The sequence below is a fragment of the Notolabrus celidotus genome, chromosome 8 (assembly GCF_009762535.1).
Source record: "Notolabrus celidotus isolate fNotCel1 chromosome 8, fNotCel1.pri, whole genome shotgun sequence".
Classification (NCBI taxonomy): Eukaryota; Metazoa; Chordata; class Actinopteri; order Labriformes; family Labridae; genus Notolabrus; species Notolabrus celidotus.
This window is the reverse complement of record NC_048279.1, coordinates 22,825,265-22,838,857: the sequence shown is the minus strand read 5'-3', so window position 1 is coordinate 22,838,857 and position 13,593 is coordinate 22,825,265. Positions and strand designations below refer to the sequence as shown.

General features: G+C 42.0%; 1 protein-coding gene across 5 annotated transcripts in view; it reads right to left on the bottom strand.

The window, feature by feature from the left end:
- Positions 1-13,231, bottom strand: part of atp11c (ATPase phospholipid transporting 11C) — a 51,208-nt gene extending 37,977 nt beyond the window's left edge. For 4 of the 5 annotated variants that reach the window (XM_034689967.1, XM_034689968.1, XM_034689970.1 and 1 more), the window contains exon 1: positions 12,658-13,230. In XM_034689967.1, coding sequence (XP_034545858.1) covers positions 12,658-12,684 — 27 coding nt within the window. In that variant the 5' untranslated portion in view covers positions 12,685-13,230. Of the gene's footprint in view, positions 1-12,657 lie in introns of all 5 variants that reach the window. The other variant, XM_034689969.1, reaches the window with a different exon arrangement.
- Positions 13,232-13,593: the final 362 nt, after the last annotated feature.

The following is a 13,593-nucleotide window of genomic DNA, read 5'->3' as shown; positions in this document are numbered from 1 at the left end:
ATTTACTTCACCCTGTGACGTATCATCTTGTGTTTCCTATGCCTCCTTAGAAGACGAGCAGAAAAGTGAATGGTTAGCTTGAAAATGTCATAACTTCTGGGCTTTAATAAAGACATTCCTCTGGGAATGATGTTAAACTCCTCATGCGTTTCAGTTAAGCCAGGCATTAGCGGTAAACAGCTTCTAGCTAAGACCTATTTATCTATGCGCTGCATTGTTTACAGTCCCGTTTGCATCATGAGAAGCGACTGTGTGTTCAAATGAAAAGCGAAGCAAAATAAACGCTGTCATTTCTTGGTTCATTGCATCTCACGGAGTGGTGCCTGTTGATTTGTTTCTGATGAGTCTCAGTTTCACTGTAAAAAGTAAGCCACATGGAGGACTCATCGCGGCTTACGTTACGTCAGTAGTTTGAGGAAAGAAAACATTTATTTAATTTTATGAATTTATCTATACAGTTTATTTGATAGGGACAATGCAAATTACATGGTACAACTTCTGCCTATTACAAACAGCTGTAGTAACTGATGCTTCACTTATAGCGATTATAGCTTTTGCTAGTTTCCAACTCCTGTCCCTATAGGTTGTTTGCAATGTTTGTTTGCAGGTTGGACGCAACCGAGGAAAGCCCGTACTGTGCAAATCACTTCCTGACCCCCATCTGCATTTCACGGCACTGCCACGCAACGGACATCAAATGACATCATATGCAAACAACCTATTGTAAAATACTTGCTTTTAACAGGTCGAAAGCGTGTCTATATAATACCATGATGCAAACTGTAGAAAGTAAAAATGCAAGCTTTGTCAAGTCCATCCTCAAGAGCAGGAGAGCCTCTTAAAAAGCTTGTTTCTGGAAAAGACGTGCGATCTAACATTTCAGATGCATTCCAGAAAGTCAGGAAATCCTAAAACCGATTGGCTTTTGCTGCACAGTGTCAAGCATATTTGTTGGTTAGGTGAAAACTTGTAATCTAAAACAGATAGTGAGCTGCACTTGCATGCAGATATCAAACTAAAGATAACAAACCCTTTAGATAGAAGTCAGGATGTTGTTGCATCACTTTGTGGTTAACCTGCATTACTCTTGATACAGAACGTCTACCCTCCACAGACCAAGGCCTGCTGATACGTGATTGGTCAATGCTTCTTGGCCAACAAACTTACTACAAAAGGAAACCAGAGCTCTTTCCATACTAAAATCCATGCCCCCGCCTACAGATCCAACATTTTTATACAATCTGTAAATAGAGATTACTTTTGACATAGCCCCTTTACAGTTACCATTTAAGGCCCACACATTTTTTTAGAGAGCATACAATGAGTGGTTCTGGCTCCAAGGTCTGCTTTGGACAGCAAATGCATAATAACTCTTGTATTTTAGTTATTTAGCTTTGTGTCGAGCTTTTAACCGAAGCTCAGCTCAGACAGCTTACATGTGTATCTTCAGACGAGGAGTGTTTGGTGTCAGGCAAGTTAATCTGACAAGTTTTTTCTAAGCAAACAGTAAATAGAGATGAAACCGTGATGTGTAGAAAATATGGCAGATGACAGTACGTTATGCGATGACAGCAAGGATTATATACCCCGCTACGCTCTGTGGTCAAGCTAAATTGATGCCTTTCTTAGAAAGTCGCTGAAGCAATCTGAAAAAGAATAAATAAATCCTAAGTAGATAGAGTGGTTTTGCTTTGTTCTGATAAATCTACTATGTGGTTTTGAAACATGGATTCAGAGGACAAAATAAAACACCAAGCTCATTCAGTCAGGAATGCAGGAGCTGTGCCATTAAGCTCCAAAAGAATCCACTAAGAAAATCTACTTAAACATTTAATGAGGTGTGAGGGAGCTGTGTGAAGAAGAGAGAGCGCCGGGGACCTGCGCTTGTACTTTTTTATGTCCTGCACGTGTACCAATAACACTCTGCAGCACAGTGAGAACGACAGAACCGTTGTTAAGTCCGTGTTCGTGGTTGACCTCAGTATCCATATCATGTAATTCTCTGAGTAAAAATGATCCAAGCCGCGCGCTGTCTAATTACTCATTCAGTTTTAGCAGTACATGAGGAGAGTGGGCTGTGTGTGAGAGAGTGCCTCGGTGCCTTATCATTTCCTACGACGTAACAACATCTGCTCCGAGTGCATCTTATCTCTCTGCTATCAGGTTTTATGATGTTGCTCTCAGCGCAAGTGGATTCACTACAGGTCAACCATATCTGCAGCTTAATGCAGTACCTATTAGCAGCTTTTCCACATAACAGAGGAAGCTTTAAAAGGAGACGTATGACTTCAGAGTAATACATCTCAACCGGAACACTTAAAACTGTTGTCTAAGAGTAGTGGGCTGAGGGAATGCCAAAGCGAAATGCTTAACCGTGAGTAAACTGCTCGAAGAAATGTTGATGACAACAGTAAAAACAGCATAACTGCAACATAAAGTTGGTTCTATGACAGGCTGAATGGCGCTGAGTGATGAATGTTTGAATGCGAGGGGAAAGATGCACGCAGTGAGTCAATGCTGTTAGTCATTGCAGTGCTCTATCTGGCACTCGCCGCTTTTTCATCCTCTGTCTTTTCTTGTCAGCCCACTTGCCTGTCCTCTTCCAGCATGATCACTCTGTCTCACTAATTGTGACTCCCTCAGTTTTGATTATACATCCAAGTGCTCATTGCCGAGGCAGCTGAGCATTTTTACAAAAGCTAGGTTATCTTTTGAAGGAAAATATAGCACTGAGAAGCATTAACATCAAAACCAGAATCAAAAGTTTGTCACAGCAGCGGTTTTTAAAAAAGTATTCACCTTTTGATGCATTTTCCCTGCAACAAAGGAGCTCTTGATGAAGCTATTTCACACCAGTAATTTGTCTAATTTCAGCACAAAGACTCTTTTTTTTATTCAAGTGTTAGAGTTATTAAATTCATCTTTTTTGACCACAGAAAACCCGACTTGAATTATTCACCTCACTTACCTGCTGGGGAAGCAATGTGTAGCATTCCATAGCATTAAAATACTACATCTTTTTTATCATCTTTCAACTGAAGTTCACATATTTAACCCACAGGTGTTAAGAAAATTAATAAACACAACTGTATAATATCTTTGTGCCTCACTTTTGGGTTGGATGTTAACGAATTAGGCTGCCAAACCAAGTAATAGAACAGCAATTACCCCCAAAGTGAAACTAAACTCAAGTTACCTCCATCATGGGCTCATCAGCACTTGGCCTACACCACAGTCTACCGACCCCATATCCACTCTCTCCCCTGTCCGCACTATTTGCTCACAGTGATGAATGGCACCACAGTGTAATCATGGTCCAACTTGAACTGAGGGCTGATCCTAAGGAGCTGTTGTGGATAGGCAAAAAGCCCATTGTTCAGCTAGCATCCCTGCAGCTGTAGGAGACACAGAGAGTACTGTACCATGGGCTGGTACTGGCCTACATTACGCCGTGTCCCTCGACAATGGGGGAGGAGGGGAAACTCATCTAGATCTCACACTGGGAGCAGCTTCCTCAATCATTTGGTCGCCTCAAAAAAAAAGCCACAGACAGATAATTTTCATACCAGTGTTGCAACGCCCCATGGCTTACTGACAGCTTTTTGAAATGTGTTGCATCAAAAAAAAAAAACACAGACATTCTGCGACTGAATAACAAGCAGCTGTGAAATAGAAGGCCTTTGTTGAAACAGGGAACTGACCTGCTTCTAGGTTTCTGTCTCTGCACAATGTGGATAAAAGCTATGCAAATAATCAGAGGGGAGACCTGTAGCCCTTAGCTATTGTTTGACAGCAGAGGTGGTTGGTAAAAAGTGTTGTGGACATCAAACTTGAGGCTGTAGACGTTACAACAGGAAATGTGCAAGCAAGTCACACAATGCTGACGAAGGTCTGTGGGCAACAGAGGCACACTATTACCAAAAACAGCACCTTACTGACAACACAGACAACAAGAAACACGCAAGGCCTAACGAAACAAACCGAAGAGCAAGTTTTGCATTCATTTCCTGAGTTATATTCTAACTGGTTTATAGTTTTAAAGCACTCATTTACAGCGGTTCTGCTTCAGGTTTTGATCCCGTTCTGTTCCACCTTCTCTTGCTCGAACTTTGTCCCCTGAGCTTCCATCCTCTGTCTCAGTAAGTCCTCGAGTAAATGACAAAAGTGAAGAGGGTTCCTCTAACCGGAGACACTTTGTGTTCCAAGACGAGGAAAAAGTGAACACATTTTGAGCAGCAGCCTAGTCACACTTTAATCTATAATTAAAGAGAATTTAAAGTAGTGTAGCCATAAATGGAGTATGGTTTTTCCAGCCAAGTGCACATACTCTCTGTACTCTGTTTTAGTGTGCGTGTGTGCGACAAATCACCAGATTCAGCGACTAAGAAGAAGTTGCTTGATCCAGCTGCTTTTTTCGACAAATTGTACGGGCAGTAACTTCACTAAACTGCACACACACTACAATGGCTTTCATCCACTGGCAGAGAGCCATGCAATAACAACAGAAAGGCATTAACAGTACATCCTAATGCTGACAGGCTTTAAAGAAAAAAAATCTCCATCTCAGCTTCAACCCTACTGATGACATTATCTTTAATAATGTACCAAACTACACTGGCTGTAATTGCTTTTCAATTAATTATCCAAAGACACTGCATAGGAGGCTAACGAGACTAATGACGAAAATCAATGTGGCTCTTTCCTCCTTTTGCTCACAGGAGCACGCTTGATTTGGGTTTCCTCACCAAGCTTTTCCTCCCACTGAACTGTGACCACTTTTAAGAGACTCATTTTTCTCCCTGTGACTGAGCAATGCCTGCTTGCCTGCTTGCCTGCTTGCCTGCCTGCCTGCCTGCCTGCCTCACCGTAGAGATAATAATTGTAGGCTGATGCTTAACCGAGGTGTTCATACGAGCATGTGTGGGGAGAGGGGGAGGGCATGATCATCTTCCTTCCAGCTCTCCGTAAATCCTCACGGGGGACTTTGCGGTTCCTCTTCTCTGTGTCAGCGTCGTACCCTATCATTTCAGGTGACAAAGGAAAACCGGGAAGACGAAACATCACAGATGCCGCCGTTTCTGCTTCTCCCTGCGTGCTCAGACACAGAGAGCGAGATAGACACAGACCCAAAAAAAGAGAGAGAAAGAGAGAGAGAGAGAAAGAAAACATCCCCCCACACATCTCAGCATTCCCTTCACATCTCACTGCGATGCTCTCTGGGTAATGCTAGAGCTGGAGCATGGCACAGGAAGAAAAAAAAATCTCTGGATGAGCCTTTATACATATATGGATGATGAGGATGCATTTTGAGTGCTGCGAGCCTTGCGAAGGTACGTGGGGTCAGGAAAAGGGAGGAGCGATGTGAGGAGAATTCAAAATAAATGAAGCAACTTGAATTATTTAGAGGTACAAACTGAGAATTCAACCTCGCTTTTAAAGGGAAGTGGAAAATTGCCACAAAAAGCCATCCGTGGTCCCCTTGTATCCAAGCAAACCCGCCCACTCCAATGTTAACCACTGCAGGAAGCCTGAGAAAGCCTGTCCATTAGGTGGAGAAGGAGATGGGAGAGGTGCAAAGAGGCTACAGGTCCACCCCTCTGGTTTGAGTCACGCAGGGCTTTCCACTATATTTCATCAGCCCACTACCCCACAGCCAGCCGTTTATTCCTTTTCACTGCCGCCTTCTCTCCCTCTCTCCCTCCCCCTCCTCCTCACGCTAAATATATTTATTATCCTGCTGTGTGTTGCAGATGAGCTCCTTTGGCTGGGTTTCCATTACTGGGCAGAATGCAGGAGACCAGACGGAGAGAGAGGAAGGAAGAGGAAGAAATCAGAGTAAGCAATTCTGTTCGCCAGCCTGTTCGCGATACAAGACTAATAGCGGCAAAACTGAGCACGGCCCTAATCAATACGCATCTCTCCTAATCAAAAAGAGCCTGATAAATCAAACGGCCCCTGCATGCTTTGTGCGGTCCGTGGCCTTCAGATGCACTCTTAGCCTAATTACTCACCCAAAAGTGACAAGTCTGTTCAAAGACTCTTGTACCTCATCAGTTCATAAAAGCTCCTAATATGTTCCCAACAGGTGCTACTAGCTGCTCACAGATGTGAGGAGTGTGCAGAAGAAAGACTGACCTGAATGCAAAACAGAACATACATTTAGAACGCTTGGAAGCTCAGAGGATAATACAGCAAAACCAGAATCAAGAAGTGAAAACAGCAAAAGGTGCATTTGACATTATTGAGTGACTTTGAAGCTTGAAATTAGAACCAAGCACTCATAATAAAATCCTTCTTTTATTGCTGAGCCAAACATTAGCTCCCCATGGTAAAACTGATGCAGGGTAAAGTTTTGAATACTGACTTTTCAATAACATGTGCTTCAAAAGGAAACAATCTGTGTTATTTTTTTACAAAGGGTAGTGTGGAAAAGACAGATCTACAGTCCTAGTTTCAACCCCACACTACTGCAAGGAAAAGAGAGCAGCAGGCTCGTTTCCACCAAGCGGTCTGGTATGGATCAGTACAGTTTGGTACGGGTCGGATCGGTAACGCCTGATCCTGTTTGCGTTTCCACGGCCAACCATGCCCTACTTGGTGGGCGGCATGTAAGCCAGATGCCGATAGCCGTGTCAGCTACGTAATAGTGTGACGTCATGGCAGCGCAACACAATGTACCCCGCTAATAAATGCAATGAAGAAGAAAAACGCAAGGAAAGTCTGCACCTCCGCGGTCTACCATGGAACGCTGTTTCTTGACGCCATTTTCCAAACAAAAAAGTTATCTTCCAGAAGTCCACGGGAGATTTAAACATGGCGGGGTTATGTGTTGTTCTTTATTACCGCTGTCGCACAGGAAGTGATGATTCTTTGGACCAACCAACAGACTGCAGTGTTTCTATCTCCACCTTCTGGGGTCAGATCGGTATGTCTGGCACCCCAACAGAAGGGTACCAAAAAGTGAGACGGTACGGCTTGGTAACTTGGGGACCTGTCCCGGTTTTAGTCAATGGAAACGCCACAAAAAGCGTGCCGTACTGAGACGAACCGAACTGAACCGCTTGGTGGAAACGGGGCTATAGAGACAGTGAAGAGAGCGAGCACAGCAAATGACAACACAGCGATAGAACAGGCTATAAGAGGTTCTTTATCAGTGTGTCGAGTGTTGGTCTGTTAAATGACTTTTAATGACTTCCTTGCATAGTCAGCTGTGTGGTAGTAAAACTATGGATGCCCAGGAGTTCAATTTTGTTGCGGGTATTCAAACAGGTATTCATATCAACTCATAACAGCCCTAATCGTGCGTTTAGGAAAAGCTGTTTGTACGTAATCACATTAAACTGCAGGTGCGTGTGTTTGGTGTGTGTGTTTGATGTCTGTGTGTGTGTGGTTGTGTGTGTGTGTGTCATCATTTGCAAACAGGTTTGAGTGTAAACATCCCAGAGCTGGGGACACTCCTGGCTGACCTGAGAAACTAGTTTAAAGAACCCCAGTGCTTCCAAACACATCTGACATGCAATCCTTCACACACAACTTCATCTCCTGCCAGGCGAGGGCTTGCTTATGGTGCCTGGGTCACAGTCAAGTAGAAACACATCTGACACTAGCAGGCCTCAGTGCATCATTCACCCTGCAGCGGGGTGGATAGACTGAACAGAGATGGAGAGGAGGGCAGAGAGGTGAGGGGGAAGCCCAACTGAGATAGAGGAGTACCAGAGTAGAGCTGCACCCTGAGCAGAGGCAGAGGATATTTCACTCTGCGGGCCTTAGAACATAACTGGATTAGCATGATAGAGAGTAACATGGAGAACCCCCTCAGACTTAGAATAAAATCCCCCCTCAAAAGGTGTGCTTCAAAGCTATGACAGGCTGTAAGAAAGACGCATAATGCATCAAAGGTGGATGTTCTATGTTATGGAGATGAGTTGTGTAAAAGCCATGACATCCCTGTAGTGCCTATAAATTGAAATCGAAACCACAGCAGAAAAAAAATAAAACGCGTTTGCTAAAATCTCTTGTTGTGTTTGAAAATGCAAGTGAGACAAAACACATTAGAGTCTGTGAGTGGTCCACAACTTGTGCCTAAGGAGCCCCAAGAGGCTGCTATTAAAATGCATGTCTACTTGTAGGCATACGATGCTAAATTAAACCAACTTTGACATCTTACACCACACAGGAAAATTTAATTTAAACTATGAAATGCTCAATCTAACTTTAGATATTCCTCGCCAGTTCTCTTTAATGGCTGCCACCAACGTACAATGTTTTAATGGGCAATTAATCTGCCAATTAGTTCCTTGATGAATTATTTATAAATAAACTTCATGAGGACATTTCAGGACAGCAAAAGGAGTATAAATCCACACAGAAAATGACTGGATTAAAGGACTTTAAAGATTAGCAGATTATCAAAGTACTTTTTCTTCAATAAATCAACTCAATGAATGATTGTTTCCACACTCAGATCTATTATTATACAACCGAAACACAAAGCACCTCCATTGGTGTCAGTGTGACTACATCCTACCATTGTGCGCAGGATGTGAGCACCTGTGGAGTCTCCAACTGTGAACAGGGCTGCAGCGAAGTTGCAGCTTGGGCGTACTTCAAAACGGAGTAGGTGGAGTATTTTTAACAGTACTACAACAAAGTCAAACAGAAAGCCTAAAAGCTTCACATGTGTGATTTCATCAAGCCAGAGAGTAGGAGGAGGTGGAGGCCTAAAAAAAAGATATTGAGAGGTGCTGCCTGGGCGACGGTGTTTTCATGGGTCGGTACTGTTCTCCATGCAGTCGACTCGAGGCAGGGGCTCCCTCCATGAATACTATCACATTTCCGCCAGGCTCCACCTCTCACAGATCACACTGCTGCCTTCAAGGGCTTGAACGAACATCAAAGGGAAGTGTGTGGTTTTGCATTCCTGTCAGAGCATTACAACCTCTGGAGCCCCCCCTCCCAATAAAAAAAAGCCCTGCCTCAATCGTTCCCACAGCCATCTTTAATGATTTTCCAAAGACACACTCAGGGTGTTAGTGGCACGCTGCACCATAGTGGGAGAGTCAAGTGAGGCACATGGAGCCTCTTCTGTGCCTTCTGGCATGAGCAGGCAATCCCCCTTTTCTCTGCATCATTCTCCCTCCTCGTGATGCACATGAACCTCCCGCGGGCAACGGAAGGATAGTGTGAATCAGGAGGCAGGGAGCCAGAGCTTGAGATAACGACACTGTGAGCATCAATGACAGTGTGGCTGGCTGCTCGGCACAAAATATTATTTACAGCTCACACTGAAGAGAAATTACAGCAGCAATCCTCTCCAGAAGCAGGAAAACCAGCTGACCTGGCAACACTTAGAGGGAGGCCAGGAGGAGGGTCAGGCACTATAATTATTATATTGCTTCCCCTTATTCACTGTCAGTATCTATACTGCTCACAGAGCCTTTGGGGGATTCAACCCAGCAGTGACAACAGGTTACTGGTGCATAAGAGGATGATAAAGGAGCAGTAAAGGGGGTTTAGCATTTATAAACCTGGCCTTGCGGAGAGTTACTCCATTCTCAACTAGCCAGCCCATGACTGATTAACGTATGAGGAAGGCAATGAAACCAATGGAGGAACTTTAAAAGGGTAGGCATTAAATTGACCAATCCTGAAAAATGATGTCACAGCAGTTCATGCTGGCAGAAAACCAACTTCTTTGTTTTGAACTAATCCAGCTGCTGCACAAAGCATCACAGGAGCAAGATTAATGACAACTACTTTGCATCCTATTTATATTTATTCAGTCTGGCTTTTATGTAGGGTTTAACAATTGTATTACTTACTTGTTACTGTAATGTTGATTTAAATGATGCTTTATTATTGTAGTCATTTTAACTGTTATCTTATTCTATTTTTATACATTTATTTATTTTTATTTATGTACTCAGTTTTAATGATATTTTTAGCCTTAGTTTTATTTTCAACTCTTATCCTAACCCTTTTTCAATCTATTTATTTGAACTATTTGTATTCTTAATTTTGATGCTTTAACTTATTTTAATTACACATGTTTTATTTTTGGTGTGCATTAGTGTCTATTTTATTATTATTATATTTTTTTATTTCATTTTTATTTTATTATTATTTTTTTTTTTATTATTATTATTATTATCTTCCCCTAATATGTCTTGCTGTTATTTTATTTCTGCTTCTATCTTGTTTTTCAATCGCAGTAAAGCACCTTGGGTTGCATTGGAAATGTATAAAAGGTGCTATGTAAATAAAGCTTGATTGATTGATCCTCAGGAGAGCTGCATATTATTATTATCATTGATCAAGCTGTTGTTTATTTTTCTTTTTAAATTGATCATTTGTCAGTCTAAGTACAAAAAACAACTGTAAAGTTGCTTTCACAAGTTCCAAAACACCATGGTAATATCTTCAAATGTCCTATTTTGTCAAAAGTCCAAACACATTCTATTTAAAGAATACAACTTCTATTAAAAGCAGCAAATTCTCACATTCAAGGATCTGGAAAACTAAACCCAGTGATATACTAAGTGCTATGGCTGCAATAGTCAAATGACAAATTTGTAGCCGATTGATTTCTTGTCAATCTATACCAACTGACTAATGTTGACCGTGAAGGTTACTCAGGGGAAGACATATGGTTAATGCATGCCTTTGTGCATTTACAAAGTGTATATTTTTAGTCTGCGAGACCTTAGAGAGAAGAAGCCCAGGTCCCTGGAGACAAGCTGATGCGCTCTTAATTTAGCTTCAGTTTCAAGGCTGTTTTACATAATATACAGGTGGGCTGTTTTTACCACTGTACATTTGAGGATTTGATGATATCCTGTATTTCTGGTGCATGATTAGTAGCAATATAGATAACAATCCTAGAAGTGCTGTTGACTGTATGCTACATGTATGGTGCTGCACATGATATGAAATTTAGTTAATCTATACCACCAGAGGATTAAACATGGTTATTTCCTGGGGGGGGGGGGGGTGTCAGTAAATAATAACACTGATGTTATAATGGGGTCAAAAACCTGTATCTGAAAATGTACAAACAATGTTAATATTTACAGCCAAGAGTGCAAGATGTATGCACAAGCAAACAAACATCCTTGTGAGCAGGTTTAGTTTGTATTAAGATGTAATGCAGACATATGCCTCTGTATACTGCACACTTATGGAAAGCTATAAGAAAGCAAGCTTGCAGAGACTACAAGTAACTTAATGATGATTTGGGAAGTGTCTTGGGTGGTGCAGTGCAAGTGAAATGTTTGTAGCTGCACAAGTCAATGTTCTCTCCCAGCTGTTTTGAGGAATCTTGGGAATTTTTGTTGACTTGATGGCATTGAGCAGGGCCGGCCCGTGAAAATTTAAAGATAACAGGAATAACAATATTATTTTCTCTAATTTAATTTTGGGTTAAATTGAGGATTAATGCCAGTAAACATTTAAAAGCGTGATTCACCTTTGGGTTTGTAAAAAAAAAAAAAAAGGTTTCCAAAGCAGTTTTTGAAGGTTATGAGTGTTCATGATTTACTTGTTTTTGTTTTGTTTTTGTTGTTTCCTTTACACTTTGGAAGCTGGTAGCTTAATTAGATAGAAAATGTAGGCTTAAAAACGCATTTTACTTCTGGCTATGCATTTTCAGTCATCACTGAATGCATTACTGTTGCTTTGTTGAAAGTTTCTGCACTGTGAAAAGAATTGTTTTATATACAGACTGAATAAATTCTACTACTATTACATTATGTACTTTGAAATTGTATTTTTTCCTGCTTCATATCAGTGTTGTTACCATTTTATTAATGTTCTTTTAAATGAAGAAAACCTGTACATTAAGCTGTATGTCAGTTGTCTTTAAGTGCATATGTGATGTGATTGTTGTTGGAGCTGGTTACATTACAAGAGGCACCAGTTAAGATCTTGCCTAAGGCACCAAGTCGGTTATGGCCAACTCTGGCATTGAGAATGGCATTTTGGTCCAGTCCAGCATCCTGTACAGTTCTGTTTGTAACCAGTTCCATTAATGGAGTACAGATGCCTGTGCACACATTTGTACATAGCTACTCTCAAAGTGATGAACTTGACTGTGCTTCTGTAGATGTGTAGTAATTGTGCTATATTTTATTTGAAGTAAGCTTGTAATAAAGTTTGAGCTGACCTGAAATTGACCAGATTGTAAGAAGGTGAGCTTCCATGGCAGAAAGCAGGCAGACAGTTTCCCTTGTGTGACCTTAAAGTGTATTTTCACGACTCTTCACTTACAGCTAACACCAGCGTACATCTGTCGTGACTTCCTGGCTGTTTTGGGAACTTAAACTAGCATTCAGCTAACGAAGTGAGACACCAGCTGCTTCGTGTTACCAGGAAATGTGGAGTAACAGTTTGTTTTATGCACGGTAGTTTCTCATGAATGTGACAGGAAAAGACAGGAGGAAGGGGGGGGGATGACTGGGAAATGCCATGTTGCATTCTTTCAGGGCAAATCACAGCAGATAAAACGCTAGCAGGAAGAGCAGCAGGGTGTAATGAGTGTATAGATATATATGTGTGTGTGTGTGTGTGTGTGTGTGTGTGTGTGTGTGTGTGTGTGTGTGTGTGTGTGTGTGTGTGTGTGTGTGTGTGTGTGTGTGTGTGTTAATGCCAGGGCACACATACCAAACGATTCAGTCCTCTCCGTAGCATCTTCTTGTTGATCTTCTTTGATTTCGTGATATTGATGAACTCCTCTGATTCAACAGACGCCTCCGGGCTCCGGGGAATAACTTTACATGTATGTTAGTTAACCTGCTAGCTCCTTAGCTATCTATTCTCTACTCTAACGTTAGTTCTAGCTATATGAAATGCCGCAGCGACGCTACATCGTTTCCATTTTGTTTGATTTCGGTATCTTCGCACCATTCGCATTCTCACCCCCCTGAATATTTTCCGCGTTGCGGTGTACTAGTCGCGCTTCCCTCTGCTCACGGCTGAAACAATCCCTGACATTTCGCTCTGTGCCCTGTTGCTTACACTCGTACAAATCATTTGTCGCGCTCGAGTCTACCTCCAAGTTGACTCGGAAACTGTCACAGACACGCTAAAAACTTCTCCTCTCGTATGTAATCCCCCTCTCACAGGTCGGCTCACCTCCCTGTCAAACAGTTTTTACTCCTCCAGCAGCAGCAGCAGCAGCAACCCGCAGCAACCCACAAACGTTCCCACGTTCTCAAGCTCCACCCGGCGAAGGTGCGGCGACTTTCGCTCCCACATGGCATTCTGGGTAATGTGGTCTGATGTCAAACTACAGTCTTACATATTTTATTTCATGTTCCTTAACATGGATTAGCATGAGAGAGAGGTGGCAGTTTGTGACTGCACCGACTGCACTTTAAACATCATTGAGCAGTGAGTAGAAGCTTCATATGAATATATCCTATGGATAGATGATGATGATGCTTAGGGGATTTTCTACAGTGACAGCTCATCCCTTATAATAAAATGATGGATAATGAGCTTAAGGATGATATAATCAGTGGTGGACAAAGTACACAGCTTCAAGTTAAAGTAAGGATAATCCAGGTCAAATATTACTCCAATACAAGTGAAAGTTGC